Raw genomic sequence first — 20843 nt, 5'->3', positions numbered from 1 at the left:
AGCAGATGTTGTAACCCAGTTTTTTTTGCTTGATTTTCCCAACTGCCACTTAAAGAAAGCATTGTCTGTCAGCCTCTTCTAAAAGTTGGGTGTAACTCTGAGATAAGAAAAAACATATTAAAAGAATATTGAAAAAACCTATAGTAAAATTAAAATTGAATAGCATATATTACAGCGTTTAAAATGTCTGCGTCAATCTCTACCCTGAGATTTTCTCATTAATTAATATTTCCACTTCATGTCATTCCCCTCAGTTTTGCTCAGCAGTTTTTTTTCTCCCTTATCACCAAATTCCTGTGTCCCTGGCCAGTTCTATGTTTTTTTCTTTAAATTTATCTTTATTATCAAAAGTATTACAGATGTCCCCTTTTTTCCCCATTGACCCCTTCCACCCTTCACCCATTGCCCCCCTCCCCCAAGACTTCTCCACACTATTGTCTGTGTCCATGGGTTATGCATATATGCATATAAGTACTTTGGTAAATCTCTTCCCTCCCCCCAGAGGATTTTATCTTTAGACACAAACACAGAAGACAGGTCCCAACTCTTAAAATAAAACAAAATTTATCTCAAATACAATTGGAGTTTGCCACAGAGTTTTAGACTACAGTAACCTTCCTGATATGGAGACTTTTTGAATCATGTTACTAATTATCATTCCTAAAAGATGATGTGGCACTCTCCAGCTTTTTATTTATTTTCCAATTTAGAATGCTACTACAGTTGGTATATTATATGTCATCTTAAGTGATCTTTGAAACACGATGGGCTACAGGTAACTATGATCTTCACAACTGCAGTATCTTTATTAAAAAGGGTATGTGGATAATGTCAATATAGTAGACATTTTTCTAGTCTCCATTATATTGTCATTTACAGAAATTAATGAATTATTTTTATTTGAATGCTGGAGAATTATTAGTTAATTTCCCTCCCTACTGCCTTTCCACTGCACTCACTTGTAATTTATCTTCCCTAACCTCATACTGATTTGTTTAAAAGATTCTTTCTTTCTTTTTTAATTTTGACATTGTACATCTTAACCTCTGGGAATGAACTCTTGTTTCTAGCTTTGGTCCCAGGTCCATGACTATTGTGGCCTGACTGGGCAGCCGCCCTGCGTGACTAAAATTGAACTAAGTAACTATTGAGCTCCCAGTAGTTGCTACAGAGGCTGCTTCGGTTCCGGCCTTGACCATGATTATGCTGCTGCTGAGGATAACACTGATGATGATGATAATTATCACCCACGTTTACCGAACCCTCACTGTGTGTCAGGCACTAGGATACGCGCTTGGTGTTAATTATCGCAATGAAACCTCGTCGCAACCCTTCGGGCCAGGCGTGGCTATCCCACTTATAGGTGGGGATGCTGAGCCTTGGATCCTCTGGGGAGCTGGCCCCACTGCCCGCGTGAGTGCGCACCGGCCGCTCCCCCCCCCCCCCCCCCCCCGTGCTGCGCTTCAGCCGGCCACGCCAGCGCATTTCATCTGAAGTCCTGGCTCTTTCTTTCGCTCATCCTGAAAAAGCCATTAGCAGTTGCCTGCTTTTCAATGGCGAGCTGACAGCAATGAGGAGGAAATAGTGGCTGGGAGCAAGGCTGAGTGGCCGTTGCAGTGAGCTGCCCTGGTCTCCAGGCACCACTCATTTCTGTGCCCCGGGCCCCTGCGAGCATTTGAATCGGTTATCTTTCAACTAGATAACCTTTAAGATTCCTCAGTGGAACAGGTAGCTGATGGTAGAACCAGGTTAAGAACCAACATCTTTTGTGTGACTAGTTTTATGTTCCTTTTTTTAACCTTTTAAGTGCTTTTATTAGCTGAAGTTAATTAATGCCAGGAAATACCACATCCTTATGAGTACAGTGTGGCTTGATCTGCCTGTGGAAATGTAGTATTTCTAAGGTAATAGTTTGCTTCACCTCCCACCTCTGATCAGTGCCTGATTGTCTTGGCTCTTCCCAATAGCCTTTCTCAATCACAGTGAGTGAGCCCAGGGGCAGAAACGAATCTGTGCCTCTTACTCTCATCAGAGAAAAAGGAACCTATGGAATGGTCACTGTGACTTTTGAGGTACGTTTACCCTGAAATAATTTTAAGTGGTAACTTTTTAGAGTTCATACCAGATAGCTACAATTTTAAGTCAAAGTTCTTTGTATAAGACATACGACCCTTAATGAAAATGAAATGAAAGTAAATGCTTTTATTATCTGATAAATTTCATGGTTAATATAAAAATGTTTTCCTTGTTATCTGAACATTCTATGCTTACATGGAACACAACATATCATTTTAGATACAGAAAAATAATAAGCCACAAAGGGAATAATACTAATAATGCTAATTCTATAAAATTAATAGAAACTTTAAGATAAACCTTTCCAAGGATATACATTTTTTAAATGCCCATACGTGACTTAGGCTCATATAGAGTTTTTTACTATGTAGTCTTCCCCCATTTGCATTTCCCATTTTTAAAAATACACTTAGTGGATGGTGTGAAAAGCAGTTGCATTCCACTGTGGAGGTCCATAGATATTATAGCATTTGACGTGAATCAGATAGGCTGTGGGTGAGGTGTTTTTCTTAGGGTGCTAGCTGTAACCATTCCATTTTATTGCTTACTGATACATGCTAATCATTGTGTCATCATATTGCTGTTTTATGAGATACATATTTAAATCTTCAACTAATTTTTGTTTCATAAGATCCAAAACACGGTCATATGCTATTTTCAAACATTAACACATTAGAAAGTCTTGATACCAGTTTATATCTGAATTATTAATTATAATATCAATAAAATGGGTAATTGGATTTATGTAACATAATTCTATTGACGCATAGAAGAGTTTTACTTGTGCTTGTGGGGTCCTACATCATATGGTGGTTATGTTAATTACATAAGAAAATAAACTGGCATAAGGCAGTAAAGCATGAAAAACATCGGAACTACTAATTAAATATGCAGCCGTCCTTTGAGTTCTACAGAGGAAGCCTTAAGCAATAATTCATGTACTTAGGAATATCCACTTAGATAATACATTTTTGAATTTTTTTCTGATAATAAATATGGGAAAAGTGTAAAAAATTGACTGTAGAAAGGACAAGGCATCATCAGTTTTCAACTGTGCTGTGGATGTCTGAAGTTATTTTACTGGCTCTTAAGTCTTCTTTTGAAATAGTTACAGCTCCCATTTGTGGAGCACTTAACGTTTCTATACATTGTCCTAGTGCTTCCCTCTGATGCTGTTTTCACTGCATATAAACAACAACTCTGCCCAGCACTCAGTCTCCCTCATGCCCTTTTAATTTTTTTCTCTATAATATTTATCTCCATCTGACACATACACATTTATTTATTTATTATTTGTTCCCTTTCATTAAAGGTAAGATCCTGGTGGTTTGGGAGTTTGCCTTGTCCCCTGCAGTATACTTAGTACCTAAAAGAGGTTAGCCACAGAGTACTTAATAAATACTTTTCAAAAGGAATGATTTTATTAAATCCTCATATCTAAGCTGTTATATATTATTACTCTCATTTTAAAGATGAGGAAAATGCTGCATAGAGTGGTTAAATACCTTGCACAGTCCATAGTAGAACTGGTATTTGATTTTATTACTTAAAAGAATTTACTAATTTTGAATACCTTCCTCTCAAGAAAAATATAAGTTTTTTCTCTCAAGCTTAATACAGTAATTGAGATAAAAGAGAAAGCTCATAGAAACCACATAGTTTAATGTAATCATAGTCAAGATCTATAGTTATAGGCCTTGACTGTTCATTGGAAGGGCAGACTTACATATAGGTTAGTATATTTCTTGCAAAACAGTTTTAAATAAACTTCAGTTTTTTGTCAGCTGACATCACAATAATGCTTTTTACTCTTGTGAACTGTTTTATATGTATTTCTTTGCAGGTAGAGGGTGGCCCAAATCCACCAGAAGAAGATCTGAGTCCAGTTAAAGGAAATATCACCTTTCCCCCTGGCATAGCAACAGTAGTTTATAACTTGACAGTACTTGATGATGAGGTGGGATACTCTGAAATGCTTAAATGGGACAAGGACTCTGTGTTACAGACATGTTAGAGAACATTATATCAAAGATTAAATTGTGTTCAGTATTTGAAATTATTCAAGAAAGAGTCCTGTGTTAAGTTAGTATATTGTGGCCAGTCATACTTTAGCTATAAATAGTCATTTTGGAATATATCGTGTTAATATTTACCTTATATAATTCACATTAAATTGTATATCTAAAAGCTGATGAACCTGAATATAACTGTCAACCACACATAGTACAAAAATCTAAGCATTTTGTAAACAGTAATGATTGATTTTTGTTAGTGATTTCAGTTTTGAGGACTATTTACCCAGCATAAATATTTTACTGTAAAAGCAAAGAAATTTTTACTGTAATTGATATTCTTTTGTTTGGATATTTTAAATGTTCACATTCATAGGAAGGCTTTAGTTATTTTTACATTGCACATTGAAGCTGCCAAGGATTGAGATATGACTGCTAAGGAAAGAATGAGTTTGAATAGTAATGTGCAAGCTTATCTCCCATGAGCTAAACAAGAGAAAACATGACTTTTACTAAAAAAAAAATAAAAAATCTTAGTATTGCTCAGGTGAGCGGGGAAGACATAGCTGGGAATTTATAATCATCTCTTTACCTTCCTACAAAAAGACATGAAACCCAATCACAAGTCCAAAGAGAAGGGAAAAAAAACAAGTTAGAAGACATTATTAGAAAAAAGTGTTTGTCTTGAAACATATGCAATATTAGGTTCTGGAAGGTAACAAATCTTTTGTTTTTAGAACCTGGAAAAGTGAAAATGTTATAATTTGGGGCAATGATTAACTAGACATTTTAATTTTAAACTTAAAAGTTCTTATAAGGATCAAATGTACAGCATAGTGATGATAGCTAATAATTATGGTGTTGTGTACTTGGAAATTGCTGAGAGTAGATCTTAAACATTCTCACCACACACACACGAGTTAACTATGTGAGGTGATGGATGTGTTTGTTAATTATCTTGATCTTGGTAATCATTCGACAGTGTGTATGCATATCAAATCATCACATTGCACACTTTAAATATATTATAATTATATTTGTCAATTATCCTTCAATAAAGTTGGGAGGAAAAAGATCATCAGTGAAATAATACTTTATTTTTTGAGATAAGTAGCTTTACCTCTTACAGTGATTGACATTGATTGAGGTAAAAAGACATATATTTTTTTCACTTTTATTCATAAAATAGAATTTATAGTGACAGAAAGTTCAAACAGCACAGTGGAGATTGTCCCTAGGATTTCCGTGTAGTTACAAACAATATATACAGAGTATATATATATTTTGAACAATGTCAGCATTTTCTAATAGTGACTCTTAACAGTTTGTTCTCCAGAGAGGCATGGTGAGTATTTTTGAAATCATATGATTGGTATCATCTGATTAGAAACTCTTTAGGAAGAAACAAGAATAAATCACATGGTTGAACACTAATAATTTGTATGTGATGCTTAATGTAGTTTTCCAGATTCTTAGATATTATTTGACCTTGAATGGTGTTTCTGACCCTACCAACCTAACAAAACTAGTAAGAATATATGTTCATTTTACTGTCAAATCTGTAGAGTTATCTAAAGGTTGATCAGGGTTGAAAGACATTATACCTATACTCCATTACCTGTTCATACCATTGCCTTATGAACTTTTCCTTCCCTATCTAAAATGTTATTTACTTTTAGAAAATATTTCAGTAAATGGACACTAAACAGGTCTCTCTATAGGCTCCCTTCAGTTAAAGATTTTTAAATTTTATGTAATTGTATTGAAACATAGTGACTTTTTACATTTTGGTTTCCTTGCAGGCGTTTTAGTTACTGATGTTTTGCCACAATTTATATCTCTTTGACAGATACCAGAAAATGATGAAATTTTTTTGATTCAACTGAAAAGTGTAGAAGGGGGAGCCGAGATTAATGCTTCTAGGAGCTCAGTTGAGATCATCATTAAGAAAAATGATAGTCCTGTGAGATTCATTCAGAGTGTTTATTTGGTACCCGAGGAAGATCACATACTCATAATTCCAGTGGTTCGTGGAAAAAATGACAGTGGACATCTGATTGGATCTGATGAATATGAAGTTTCAATCAGTTATGCTGTTGTAACTGGGAATTCAACAGCGCATGCCCAGCAAAACTTAGACTTCATTGATCTTCAGCCAAATACAACTATTGTTTTTCCGCCTTTTGTTCATGAATCATACCTGAAATTTCAAATAGTTGATGACACCATACCAGAGATTGCTGAATCATTTCATGTTGTGTTACTAAAAGATACCTTAAAGGGAGATGCTGTGCTATTAAGCCCTTCTATTGTACAAGTCACCATTAAGGCAAATGACAAACCTTATGGAGTCCTCTCATTCAACAGTGTCTTGTTTGAAAGGACAGTTATAATTGATGAAGATACAACATCAAGGTATGGTTTATTTTAAACCTGTTGCTACAATCATTTTATTATGTTATTCCAAGATTTAATATTTGTGGTGTTGGACACAATGCTGAACTCTTGAGGGTATGTGTCATTTTCTCCACCACGGTCTCACTGTTTTCTCTCCTACGTTGGGAGTGATTTAAATATGCATGTGAATTCCTGTTTCGGTAGTTTCCTAGGACATATTTACATATCAAACCCTTCATATTAAAAACAATCATCTTTTTTTTTTTTAAAAAAAATTATCTTTATTGTTGAAAATATTACAGATGTCCCCCCCCCCCCGCCCATTGACACTCTTCGCCACCCTCTCAACCCCTCCCCAGGCTTTCACCGCACTATTGTCTGTGTCAATGGGTTATGCACATATGCATATAAGTTCTTTGGTTAATCTCTTCCGGCTACCCCCCCAGATCATTCTTTATGACATGGAGTCTGTTTTTACCATTGTCTGATGGCCAACTAAACAGTAGAAAAGTTCATCTAAGGGAACTAGAGTGTATTATGTGACTATATATTTCTTTTAAAAAATTCTAGATTTGAAAATATTACAGTGGTTAGAAATGGTGGCACCCATGGCAATATTTCAGTGAACTGGGTATTGACACGGAATAGCAGTGATCCCTCACCAGTAACAGACGATATCAGACCAAGTTCCGGAGTTCTCCGTTTTGCACAAGGCCAGATGTTGGCATCCATTCCTCTTACTGTCGTTGATGATGATGTTCCAGAAGAGGCAGAAGCTTATCTACTGCAGATTCTGCCTCATACAGTACGTGGAGGCGCAGAAGTGAGCGAACCAGCAGAGGTAGGCCTCTTGTTATGCTTTACTCGTGTAAGTATTTCTCTGCTGTAGAAGAGCCAAAGAATTTGATCACACAAACCACATTTATGTGTACTTTGATGTGACGGGAAAAACACTGGCTTTGGAAATGATGATTGCTTCACTTGCTCAAGGTTGTCCCTTCTGTAGATAAAATGTTTACTCTTAAAATATTCTATAAACTATAAATTAGGAAGGTTTTCAGATTTGTTTTGGACTCATCTTTTACTCTAGTAATATAAGAAGTGATCAGTTTTAGGTATGATATATAAATGAATATTAAAAATCAGAATAGCCTAGAAAATAAACAGTTTGGTAATCTCAGATGTGGGAATTCTACATTTTAATATTTCATTCCTTTATCCACAGCTTTTGTTCTACATTCAGGATAGTGATGATGTTTATGGCCTAATAACATTTTTTCCTATGGAAAACCAGAAGATTGAAAGCAGCCCAGGAGAACGATATTTATCCTTGAGTTTTACAAGACTAGGAGGAACTAAAGGAGATGTGAGGTTGTTTTTTTCTGCACTTTATATTCCTGCTGGAGCTGTGGACCCTTTGCGAGCAAAAGATGGCATCTTAAATGTATCCAGGAAAAATAGCCTCATTTTTCCAGAACAAAAAACCCAAGTCAATACAAAATTACCAATAAGAAATGATGCATTCCTTCAAAATGGGGCCCACTTCCTAGTGCAGGTATTTTAATGATTAAAATAATCTCAACTTTGGTTAAATTGTACACATACTTATCTATGTGAGAGTGTTAACTAACCATTATTTTGCTCTCATTTATAGTTTGGATTCTACTATTGGTTACTATAAGTTACTTAGGAAGTCCAAAGACAGACTGTGTCTGTTCCTAAGGCATGTAAGGATGAATAAAACAAGCAAGGGTTCTACCGAAGTTAAAATTTTAATCAGGTGACAATAAAAGCACATCAGACATGAAATGCAGGTCAGAATATATTGGATGACATAATGAAGTAACTCACAAACTGTTAATGGGGGAGGAGAGAGAGAGAAAAAAAGAGAGAGACCTGCACTTCTGAATGATTTGAGAAAATGTAGCACAGGAATGGTGTTTATAGGACAGATGTTTTTCATGATGGTTACTTGCAGGGAAGGCATTCCAGAAATAAAAAAAGCAATATGAGAAAAATTGTATAGTGTAGATACTTTTAAATAATATACTTAAAAATCTATTTTTTTATCTATTAACTGTAGCTAGCATCTCTGGATTTTCATCTACTTAATAATAGGGCATCATGGCATATTCTTCCATCTTGTCTCTTTTATTTCTTAACTTTTATTAACATTTTTATTGTCAAAGTTTAAAACATCTGTGCTCACTTATGATAGTATGGTTATGTTTTTCGTGAAGTTGGTTTTGGTTGATTCTGAAAATTAGAAAGCAGTGAAAGGGTGCTTATCAAATATTGGTAATGTAAATAAATATAATACAGATTCAGATAGTATGAATGACTGATAGAGTGTAATCTTATGTCACTGTACTTTTGGCCAACTGAAATATATAGCAAATGAAATCTCATATTTTATTGATGTTTTTGAATCATGCCACATTTAAATTTGTTTCACAGTTTTGCCTAGACTTTATTTTACAGTTTATTGCTTTCTTTGGAGTTTGTAATCACCCCCTTTTTATATGCCGTCCTCTCCGTGTTAGGGCTTCCAGTTGTCTCACACACATTGAGTGTTGAGTTCAGCTGTACTGTGTCCTGTGCTTGCTTCACACCTGCTACCTGGGACCTTTTTTACTGAACTTTTGAGTTTTCTTGATCTCTTGCCTTTTCCTCAAGTTGTGTTTTAGTTTTGTTGTAGTATATCTCTCTTCAAATACATGTGCAGAAAATGTATGTGCAAGGTAAACTTTTTGAGTCTTTGAGCATATAAAAATGAAATTTTATACGTTGATAGTTTGGCTTGGTAGAAATTTCTAGATTAAAATAATTTCTTCAGAACTTGAAAAGTTTTGTCACTTAATTTTTATAGGTGCTGATATGAAATTTGGGGGGAAAGAAATAATTTATCTTTGTAGATAATGTGCTCTTTATCTCTGAAAGCATTTCCTTTTTTTGCATCTTCTTGGAGTTCTAAATTTTACAGGGTTATGTCCACCTTGCTGTGTACTCAGTGGGGTGGGTGGCCCTTTTATTCTGAAGACTTTTTTTTTTTTTTAAGTTGAATTACCACCCATGCTTGTACTGTTTGTACATTTCTTGAGAATTCCTGGCTAAAAGGTCTAGTGGGTGACCTGTTATGGAGATACATAATTTGTAGGGAGTCTTTTTTCTAATATACCTACCAAAAGGGAGACATTTTTCCAGTGTTCCCAAAGGTTTTGTTACTAGTGGCAGGACATCCTGCTCCTTATATTTATTATTATTATTACTGTTTTTATTATTATTATTTTATTGTATCCTCAAAATGAGGAAATCATGATATGATGCATATTTCTGTCTATGAGGATAACCCACTCTTTGGAGGACCCTTGAATTTCTGCTTTTGGAGTGATGGGTGAACAGGACATGTTGTTATTTACAACTGTGTTTGCGTCCACTGAGGCCTATGGAAACTCTTGTGAGATGAACTGACTGACTGGTGGGGGATCTGGGTCTGTGACGTAGAATTAAGCAAGTGGTTAAGCCCATGGCCCTGGCAAGAAGTTAAAGCAACTGGGATGCTGCCACCAGAACTTAGATATGTTTAGAAATTTTAAAAAGAGCTTTAAGTTTGGACTTATACAAATACATGTCATAACTTTTTTTTTTTAATTTATCTTTATTGTTGAAAGTATTACAGTCCCATTTTCCCCCCAATTGACCCCCTCAACCTTGCTTCCACCTCCTCCACAGGCCTTCATCCCATTATTATCTGTGTCCATGGGTTATGCATATATGCATATAACTTCTTTGGTTAATCTCTTCCCACCCTCCATCCCCCTTCCCTCTTCCTTCTTCCCTCTGAAATGTGATTGTCTGTTGCATGCGTCAGTGTCTCTGGATCTATTTTGTTCGTCAGGTTCTTTTGTTCATTAGCTTCTTCTTATAGAAGACCCTTCAATATTTCATGTAATACTGGTCTGGGGGTGATGAACTCTTTTAGCTTTTCCTTGTCTGAGAAGCTCTTTATCTGACCTTCGATTCTAAATGATTGCTTTGCTGGGTAGAGTAATCTTGGTTGTAGGTTCTTGTTTTTCGTCATTTTGAATATTTGTTGCCACTCCCTTCTGGCCTGCAAGATTTCTGTTGAGAAATCAGCTGAGAGTTATATGGGTGCTCCCTTGTAGGTAGGTAACTGCTTTTTTCTTGCTGCTTTTAAGATTCTCTCTTTGTCTTTAACCTTTGGCATTTTAATTATGATGTATCTTGCTGTGGGCCTCTTTGGGTTCCTCTTGTTTGGGATCCAATGTGCTTCCTGGACTTGTAAGTCTATTTATTTCCCCAAGTAGGGGAAGTTTTCTGTAATTATTTTTTCAAATAGGTTTTCAATTTCTTGCTCTCTTTCCTCTCCTGGCACCCCAATAATACAAATGTTGGGCCTCTTGAAGTTGTCCCAGAGGCTCCTTATACTATCTTCACTTTTCTGGATTCTTTTTTTGTTTTTGCTCTTCTGGTTGGGTGTTTTTTGTTTCTTCATGTTCCAAATTGCTGATTTGATTCTCAGTGTCCTCTACTCTACTGTTGATTCCCTGTAAATTATTCTTCATTTCAGTTCATGTAGTCCTCATTTCTGATTGGTACTTTATTAAGTCATCGATGGTCTCGCTTGTTTTCATAATAGTCTTACTAATATCCTTGAGCATACTTATAACCACAGTTCTGATCTCTGTATCTAGTAGCTTGTTTGGCTCTATTTCATTTAGTTCCTTTTCTGGAGATTTCTTCTGTTCTTTCCATTGTGACATGTTTCTTTGCCTCCACATTTTGTCTGCTTTCAGGTGTTTGTTTCTATGTATTAGGTAGAGCTGCTATGTCTCCTGGAATTTGTAGAGTGGCTTTGTGTAGTAGGTGCCCTGTAGGGTCCAGTGGCTCAGCCTCCCCAGTCACCTTAGCTGGGCCTTCTAGGTGCTCCCCTGTGTGGGTTCTGTGTTCTGACCTGTTGTAGTTGAGCTTTGGTTGCAGTTGGCGACACTGGGAGGAATTGACCCCCAGACAAATCGGCAGTGAGGACCAGCTGCAACTATAGCCAAAGAGCTGCTGTGCTGGAGACACCCCCATGGAGCAGGATTTACTTCAGTGGAGCTTTGGTGTTCACCAAGTGCACCCCTTGAGTGTCACTCGTGGATGTGGTAGGGTTGTAATCCAGCGTGGTCAAGTTGACCACCAGGTGCACTGTCTCTGGGGCCTCCTGGGAGGTGCAAAGTGAGCCTGTGCCAGTGCCTTGCCCAGGGCCACCCAGCATGAGCTACACAGCAAACCGTAGTTGGCTGCTACTTGTGCTGGGCTTGGAGGTGTCCAGGAGGCCAAGCTATGAGCCAGCGCAGGCTGCCGCTAGTGCCAGGCCTGGGGCCACTTATCAAGCCGTATGGGGCCCGCTGCTGCTTGTTTGAGAGGTTTTAGGAAAGTCCTAAGCATGAGGCTCGAGAGGCCACTTGCACAGAAAAGCCCCTGGCAATGGCCTGGATGAGCTGCAGGTGGGGAGGGGCGGGGCCTCCGGGAATCACGGGGCGGGGCCAAAGGCGTGAGTCAGGTGCTGGCGACTCAAATATGGGGTCTGCCTGCCGGCTGTGTGCGGGGAGGACTCGCCACAGGAGCCATGGCCTCCGCCAGCCCTTCTGCCCGGGAGGAAGCCGCCCCTCCACCTCTCGCCCGGATTCCAGGCAGGTTAGTTCCTCCCCGAGTGTCCCGGGTCCTTTCAGGCTGCTCCCGGCGCTGGGCTCAGAGGGAGCGTCCGAGTGAGTCCGTGCCGGGCCCTTTAGAGGAAAGACTGGGACCCCTGCAGCCTCCGGGACCCTCAGAGACAGTCCCCGCTGGTTTCACAGCCCGGAGTTGTAGGGACTTCTCTTCCTGGCCTGGCGCCCTGGGCTGGGGGCTCAAGGTGGGGCTGGGACCCCTCCCTCCTCCGGGAAACCCCCACAGCAGAGATGTCCTCCTGGGTTTACCCCGCGGACGGGGTGTGCGCCCGCGGCCGTGTCTCTGGGATTCAGCGGCCATCCGCCCGCGACTGCCCCTCCTGCTGGTCTTGGTGCTGCTTCAGCTCCCTGGCTGTGGGGCTTCTGTGCAGCCAGATCTCAGGAGGCTCTGATGATGGTGGTTCTATATTTTAGTTGTGATTTTGATGTGGTTGCGGGAGGCGGCTGGTGCAGCTGTTATCTATGCACCATTTTGTTTCTCCTGTCATAACTTTTTAAAGTTGGTTTTATTAATATATGGCAATGCATACTAATTTCACCAGTTTTCCCTTAGGGTAGTGTTTCTAAACTTAGGAGTTTTCAAGAACCTTTGGGAGACAATAACTTGTCAAGTGGAGCTTCAGAATTTAATGGAGGTTTTTGCTTTTTGTTTTTATTTTTGGTGCCAGCGATCTCTTTAGCCTTCTCTGCTATCGGTGTCCTCCGTATTCAGAGCATTCTCATTAATATACATGGTCTCAGTCAGTTCATACCACCACAAAGAATCCCATCGACTGGCTGGCTGGAACAGCAGACATTTATTTCTCACAGCCTGGAGGCAGGGAAGTCCGAGATCCGGGGCCAGCATGGAGGGGTGCTGGTGAGGGCGCCTCCTGGCTTGGAGACTGAGGTCTTCTTCCTTGGTCACTCCCATAGTGGAGAGAGAGAGGAAGCAAACTCTTTGCTGTCTCTTCTTATAAGGGCACTAATTTCATCAGGAGGGCTCTACCTCACAACAGCTCTAAATCTGAATACCATCACTATTAGGGGTTAGGGTTTCAACATATGAATTCCAAGGAGACACAAAAACATTCAATTTGTAGCATATGTTTAAGGTTTTTGTGTTTCTGTTATTTCAGTATTCAGTTCTCCCTTTTGTCTTCAGTTTTGCATAGGTCACAACTCATATGAGAACCAACTTACTAAACTAAGTGGAATGAAACAAAAGTTTTACACCCTTGCTTTTGCTCTCTTGGAGGCCTGGGCCTCCCTCCTGGCATCCCTGTAGTAGCTGCAGTAATGAGAAAGCTGATAATGCAGAAATGTAGATTTTGATTTGTAGAGAACTCTTCTGTTTCCGTTTTAGCTTGTTGATTTCTTATCCTGCCTCAACCACTTTTTTACTGTGGATGACAACATTAGTAACCTTTATTTTAAACTTTTAGTTTTTTAAAAATATTCAGTATTTCTATCCAAGTAGCTGCAGAGAATCCCTATATAAACAAAACCCGAAAGAACCTTCTATGGGTCAGATATTATCCTAGCTATTTTAAGTTTCAACATTCTATGTGAACATGGCAGAACTTATTTTTGATGACACTTGAAAAGTAAGATGACACTTGAAAAAGCATGTAACATCTAAATTTTTGGTGATCCTGGGTTAGAAATCTGTTTGCACCACTAATTCCAAATTGAATTCTTTATCTATGTGTATATTCAGTTAAAAAACAAAGCTCTCACTGTGCAGACAGTTTAATTTAACACTGTAGGGGAAAAAAGGCATTATTAGTCACTGACACAATTTCCTGAGGTTCAAATAGCTGTAGGCTCTGGAAGGCGGGTTGGAATTAGGTTGTATAGTTTGTATAGTACATAATGGATGAGCAACTCAAGAATAGGGGGCATCGGGCTCTGCATGGAAAGTTGAATGAAACTGAAGAAAGGAGAATCTGAGACTCGAGCTCTGCATTCTTCAGTAGCCCTCTCGGCTACATGCATCAGTCTGAGATACAACTTTTGGCAAGCCTGGGGTTACTAATGTGCTGTCCCAGTTGCAAACTGTCTGAAAGCAAAGAACGACTCTATGAATGGAGCAGTTTGATTTAGCAGATGCTTAAGGAACCAGACAAAAAGGCTTAGAGACCAGGAAATAAGCTATGTAAAATTAGCATTTCCCTTTTATTCAGTTTATTTTATAGCCTTCTTTTTGCCTTCTTTATATTTTTCAAAATATGATATTTAGAATTAATTCTGTAACTGTTTTGATAAATGTAAGCAAGATATGACTTACTTCCTTTCTTTTTAGAAAGTTTTGAAATAAAATTATATTGAGTTTTCCCCCCTTGCTGTTTTAAACAGTATTTTCAGCTTAGTGTTTTGTGAATACACGGGAATGAGAACGTTCATTCACGAACATGTCTCATGCATGACTGGTGTATTTTATAAACACAATGCATACTTTATATTTATATGCCATTCAAATATACATATTTTATTTGTTTATTCTTTGTGCTATTTTTAAAGATAAATATATATGTACATGGGTATATATTCCTTTTCTCTAGAAAGAATGACAGTTATAGTTGTGTGGTTTTAACTATTTATCTTTACATTTTATTTTATAAAGTAAATTCAGTACACTAAGGAATCACATGTTCTATTTTACTTGACTCAGTCTATATACCAATATTTGGCAAAATTTGTCAGTTTAATTTTTTTTTCTTTGACTCAAATTGATGTTTACCAAATAGGGGATTTTTAATATCTTTCTCCTGCCTATTAGTTTCAAAGCAAAGTGTGTGATGTTTTTAAAAGGCATTCATTTTTGTTCTTTAAAATGTATAGTGTTTATCAAATATTGTAAGATTATATGTAGGATCAGTACCAGTTCAGTCCACTTGTGAAAAACCAACTTAAATCATAGTCATTTCCACATTACAAAGCCTAACAGAGAGCTCTAGAGTGGGAGATCCATAACGTTTCATTAAGTTCAGAATTGCTTTTTAACCTAAAATCTCTATGCTTTTTGCAGTCCTGTAATGATTATTCCTATATTCAAGAGTATGCTGTGAAGATTGATAAGTTGAATTTTGAAAAGTTAGAATATTAAGATGTTAAAAGTTTGTGATAGATCTGGATTCTTACAGAGTTCAGTTTGTGTTAGAGAGATGAGTCAACAAATATTTGTTGGGTAGCTGCTGCAGTTTCAGATCTGTGTCATTTTTGGGAAAATGCTGAGGACACAGACTCACAAGAACTTTATAGTCCTGTTGGGAAGTAAAAGTCTGGAACACATATAATGATGATAAACAAGCAATATGTGAAATGTATAATTAAGTCTCAGTTTAGTGAGAGTAGCAATAGAAGTTCATAAAGAAATAGAATAAAAAGGGCTAGAGAATCCAAGGAAATCTTCGTGGGGGGGAGGGAAATGTAATTGGTATTTAAGAGCTAATACACTTCGGACGTGCGAGATGATGAAGGGCAGCCATTCTAGATGAGAAGAACACCATGAAAGTTACTCTGGTGGTCATGTTCACTAATCACAGGGACACTACGTGTTATACATGTGTTGCATTTCTATAAACTTAGGGGTGTGTTAAGTCACATTTGGAATTTGAATGGTCGTCTGAGAGTGAATCTTCTCTGGCAGAGAAGGGGTGTGTGTGATTCATTAGAGGTGTGGACCAGTGGAGCAGAGGAAAGAGATGTGGGCAACTCTGATAATTGGCTTTGAGGTCAAGGTGGTTGGGTGTAGGTAACAAGGAGGAGAAGCAGATGGCGGTGCTGGTGATGGTAGCAGTGAGGGGACATGAAACAGAGATAGTGATTTCAATTTTGGATATTTTATCTGCCTAGTTTCTGTGTGACACTTATGTCATATCTAATGGCAGTTGGTTTATAAAGTTTTTGAAACTTGAAGGAGATATCTAGAGATGATTAGGGAGAGGGTATAAAATTATAAGATAAAGGGCTTAGAAGGACCCCTGGGAAATAATAACAACGAAGGAGCAGAAGGAACTCAAGGAGCCGCTGCAGGAAATGAAGCAGGATGGAGAAGAAAGGATGAAAAACGTGAAGGTGCTAAGTTATTGGTGGCCTTTTCCAGGTTGACTTTGTTGCCCCTTGCAATTAAGACTTTTATTTTAACATTTCTGTTCAATTTTGTTGTTGTTATTTTTTAATTATAGTTGGAAACTGTGGAGTTGGTGAACATAAATCCCCCAATCCCACCTATCAGTCCTAGATTTGGCAAAATTCGAAATATTTCTTTAGCAGTTACTCCAGACATTGCAAATGGAGAAATTGGCTTTATTAGCAACCTTCCAATCATTTTGCATGAGCCAGAAGATTCCCCTGCTGAAGTGGTAAGTAGCCTTTCTCTTATCATTGGGGCCTAGTGAGTTTGAGATAATGTATAGACACTAATTGTCTTATAGGGTTAGCAAATAGAGTTAACAGATAATGAAAGGCTTCACCATCTGCAGCCAATCTTCAATATGTAATTTGAAATAAGTAACTGATGAACCTGTGATTTTCCATCATCTTTGGCCATATTTGATAAAATCAGAATTTTATTTGCTCACAGCAAAAGTAGTACTTTTTGATATGGCTGCTTTTGGATAGTGCTATGACATTTGATAGAGTGATATACCACAGGTACATTTGACTCATCCCATTTCTGAGAGCTACTCATGCCTGCCTTCGGCAGGGCTGGAGTACTATGCTTGGTAGTGAAGGTGATAGTGGTAAAGTTGTAGAATGCCTAATCTTAGGAATTCTGTATTATATATGTGAGTAAATTATTGCATACTCCCATACTCCACCCCCACACAAAAGCATGCTCACATATACAGCATCCCTCCCTCCGTGCCCTACCCCGGTTGAATTTTCCCACCAACTATCTAGTGACCTTCAGTCCTGCCATTCCCTGAACCATAGTCTGTCCCTTAAGACCCTGCTCAGGTCTCTCACACTTGCATATGATTTAAACTGGTTTGAGGTTCAGATCAGGAATGAGAAGAGAGAGCAATTTATGATACCAAAACCTCATGTCAAACTATGGTGACCATAGCTTCCTTTGTTTATATATTTGATTCTATATATTGGCAGAGAAGCTCCATTTTTCAAGATGGTTTTCATTTTTTTTTATATTTTTCTTAATATACTGTTTTCTTCTAAAAAAAGTAAAAAAAAAAAGATTTAGCTTTTTCTTAAGGTTTGGACTCTTTTTATTCATTTATCTTATAAAACTGTAAATTTACCATTTTACATTTTTCCCTTGAGGGAAATTAGCTTTTGGGGGGAAAAGTTTTGGGCTCCATGAACTTTCATTCTTCCTCTCCTGGGAAACAGCAGAAAAAGTGGGCGTTTCCCTTTGATCTCTTTGTCCCATCTACAGCCTGGTCCATGCCCACTCCCTCTGGTGATTTAAGGGTACAGTCCTCTCATATTTTCTGTCTCTCCTGAGAATCTTGGCTCTTTAGTCCCCAGCCCTGACCATTGCTAGCCAAGTTCGCAGAATGGTTAGTGGGGAAAATGTCTTTCTTTATTTTCTTTTCCCCTCAAGACAGGATTGTTTTTAAGGGCAAAGAACAAAGAGGATACCTTATTTAGCAGTTTAAAAAGAATAGCGTGTCTACAATTAAATATTCATTTGTATTCTTTGTTTGAAAAACTTCATCATCATCTACAGTGTCCTTTTATTATATATATTGAATGTGTACTACACTTAAGTTAAATGACGAGATACAGTTTGTTTCAGGACTTTTCTAATAGCTTCCATCTATGTAGTTCATACTGTGGAGTGGTACTCTGATCCTCACCACACACTTACAAACAGGGAGCCACTAACTTCATTTCACATGTGGAAATTGAGGTCAGAGAGGTTAAATAACAGGCCCAAAGTAACCCAGACCCCCGATTTGAGTCTCTAATTTTATTTGTACTGCATTTATTGTATTAGTTAAAAACATTTATTATTGTTCCTTATATTATTATTTTCTTATATTACCCCCTATCACTTTGGGATGCATTTTATATAACATATAATTTTCCCACTGTAATCACAAAGGTTTATTTTTGTTTATATTGTGACATTAGATTAATTCCTTTTTTTTTTTAGAGAACCTCAGATTGAAATTTATTCTTTAGCCAAATTGTTCTATGCTCTCCATCACTTTTTCTTTTTTTAAAAAAGAATGTTTAAGTCTTTTTTAAAGACATTCCTAGTTAGGCATCTTTTTTGGTGGGGGCAATTTTGTTAATAATTTGATTAACAAAACCTAATAAATGTAATTCTATCTAAAATTATTTTCAAGCTTAAAGAAAAGGCTTGTGCAAATGTTTTTAATGTCATTTGGTTCACTTTTCTATGCAGTATATATATTCACACAATATGTGAACACAATCACTGAAAAACTTATATGTGAGTATATAAGAAATTGTTCTGTGGTTTTTTTTTTTGTTGTTGTTCTTTTAATAAGGTATACATTCCCTTACATCGGGATGGAACTGATGGCCAGGCTACTGTCTATTGGAGTTTGAAGCCCTCTGGCTTTAATTCAAAAGCAGTGACCCTGGACGATATAGGTCCCTTTAATGGTTCTGTTGTATTTTTATCTGGCCAAAGTGACACAACAATCAACATTACTGTCAAAGCTGATGACATACCAGAAATGAATGAGACGGTAACACTTTCCCTAGACAGGTAATAATCTATTTAGGTAATGCTTAGTACATTTATGTGTTCAAATTCTCAGAAAAAAATTTTTTTTTTGTTTCGATTCTTTTCTCCGTATAAAGTAAAAAGAAAAAACTGAGATAATATGCTGGACTCCTTACTGTTACCTTGATGTTGATGGCTTCTGGTAGGACTGCATATTTTGAAATTGTGAACTTTTACCTTGCTATTCATTGTGAGGAAAGACTTCATAGAGAATTTATAGAAGGTTTCAGATAAATCTTAAGCATAGCTAATATGTTGCCATATTTAAAAAATAGGTAGCAACAAATCTAAAATATTAAGTTAAGCAAACAGCTTTGCTGGCTTCATTTTCAACACGGGAGAGGATTAGAGCTCTTTTGAGTGAGTTCAAAGAAACCGTTAATCTTCATTTAATAAAATTCATTTTTTCTATGGAATTTAAACATTAAATAATACTTATATTCCAGAAAATCAAAATAATACAAATTTAAGCATTATTTTTCAGTAATAATAAGGATTTACTTAACATTTCTCAGTGGGTAATTTATATTAAGAAAACATCACAATCATCAGAGATTTTTTTCAGCAGTTCAAAAAACCTTTCCAAAAACGAAAAAACAAACTGTTTAATTGATGTTAATTATTTTTTTAAAAATCAAAATGAAGCTTATGTACTACAGGTCTCTTTATATTAAAGTTGTTAACATATTAAAGTTAATGTGACTTGAGGGCTTTGAAAAATTTATATTTTTAAGACAATAAAATTTACAGTTAAATTTAATAGGCATTATTTTGTACTATATTAATCAGGACTAGAGTGGTAATTATTTTATGTGACCCCTGTTCCTCTCTGTATTTTACTGTCAACCTCTTATAGGTTTTTCTTTGAAGGTGTTTTGTATCAACACATTTCATAAACCTAGTGAGTAGTTGTTTTTTATGAGAAAAAAAATACAGATTGTAGGGAACAAATGAATTGAATGTCCGCTGTTCATCTGGTTTGCTTTCTGAACCACATTATGCTTACTTTCTTTTTTTATATGAAAAGTAAAATAAAAGAACAACAAAACAAGCAAACAAAAAAGGAAAGAATAAAAAAACACACACAGTGTAAATGACTACAGTTTTAATATATATTTTACATTAAACCTTAAGGAAACATATTTCATATGATGAAATAAATCAGTGAAATGTAATAAATGTAAACTGAAAATTTTCATTTTTTTTCACTTATGTGGGTTTTATATAAAGCTAGGTTTGAGTACTTACTAAATCAATGCTCAATCTTAAAGAAACTAAAGCAAAATGAAGAGCAATTATAAACCAAAGATGTAGCTGAGAGTTTCTGCTCTGAACTAAATGTTTGAAGAATGATTTAAATTTTACCTCTGCAAGTTCATAGTAACTGTTCTTCATATTCTTTCAAAATAGCCATTTTTAACCTTATCATATAAACCTTTGACATGAATTAAATATAACTTTTAAGTTTTTCCTATGGATAAAAATAGTTCACAAGGAAGTACAAATAGTGGTATAGAGAATTTCAGAAATCATTGGTTTCTCTCTTAAAACAGAGAATATTGGTTTAAATTTATACCAAAATGTTTTAATTCAATTAATAACTAATGCATACTTGTATTATCTCAATTATGCATGAACAAGAATGAGCTGATCACATTTGAGTGTTCAAATCATATTTATATTTAAATAAATGTGAGAATAAAATCTGCTACTTAAAATAATAATTTTTCAAAACTTTTATCTGAGGTTTGCAAATTTTCAACAAAACTAAAATGAAAGAATGAATGAATGCTAGTACATGTGATCACAGTAAATTACAATATAATATTGCAACAAAAATAATCACTCTACAATAAACACTCTATTGTGTTTACAGTTACAGTTTTCTCTTAATATCAAAGTGCAAATTTTCTATATTTC

General features: G+C 36.6%; 1 protein-coding gene across 1 annotated transcript in view; it reads left to right on the top strand.

The window, feature by feature from the left end:
* Positions 1-20843, top strand: part of ADGRV1 (adhesion G protein-coupled receptor V1) — a 425471-nt gene that overhangs the window by 29388 nt on the left and 375240 nt on the right. Inside the window, exons 5-11 of the mRNA XM_081133843.1 lie at positions 1968-2072; positions 3920-4033; positions 5938-6503; positions 7056-7326; positions 7711-8040; positions 16387-16563; positions 18682-18905. Coding sequence (XP_080989969.1) covers positions 1968-2072; positions 3920-4033; positions 5938-6503; positions 7056-7326; positions 7711-8040; positions 16387-16563; positions 18682-18905 — 1787 coding nt within the window. The remainder of the gene's footprint in view (positions 1-1967; positions 2073-3919; positions 4034-5937; positions 6504-7055; positions 7327-7710; positions 8041-16386; positions 16564-18681; positions 18906-20843) is intronic.

This window comes from Miniopterus schreibersii, assembly GCF_964146895.1.
Source record: "Miniopterus schreibersii genome assembly, chromosome: 3".
In the NCBI taxonomy this organism is placed as follows: domain Eukaryota; kingdom Metazoa; phylum Chordata; class Mammalia; order Chiroptera; family Miniopteridae; genus Miniopterus; species Miniopterus schreibersii.
Note: the sequence above shows the minus strand (reverse complement) of the source record. Positions and strands in the feature narration are given on the sequence as shown.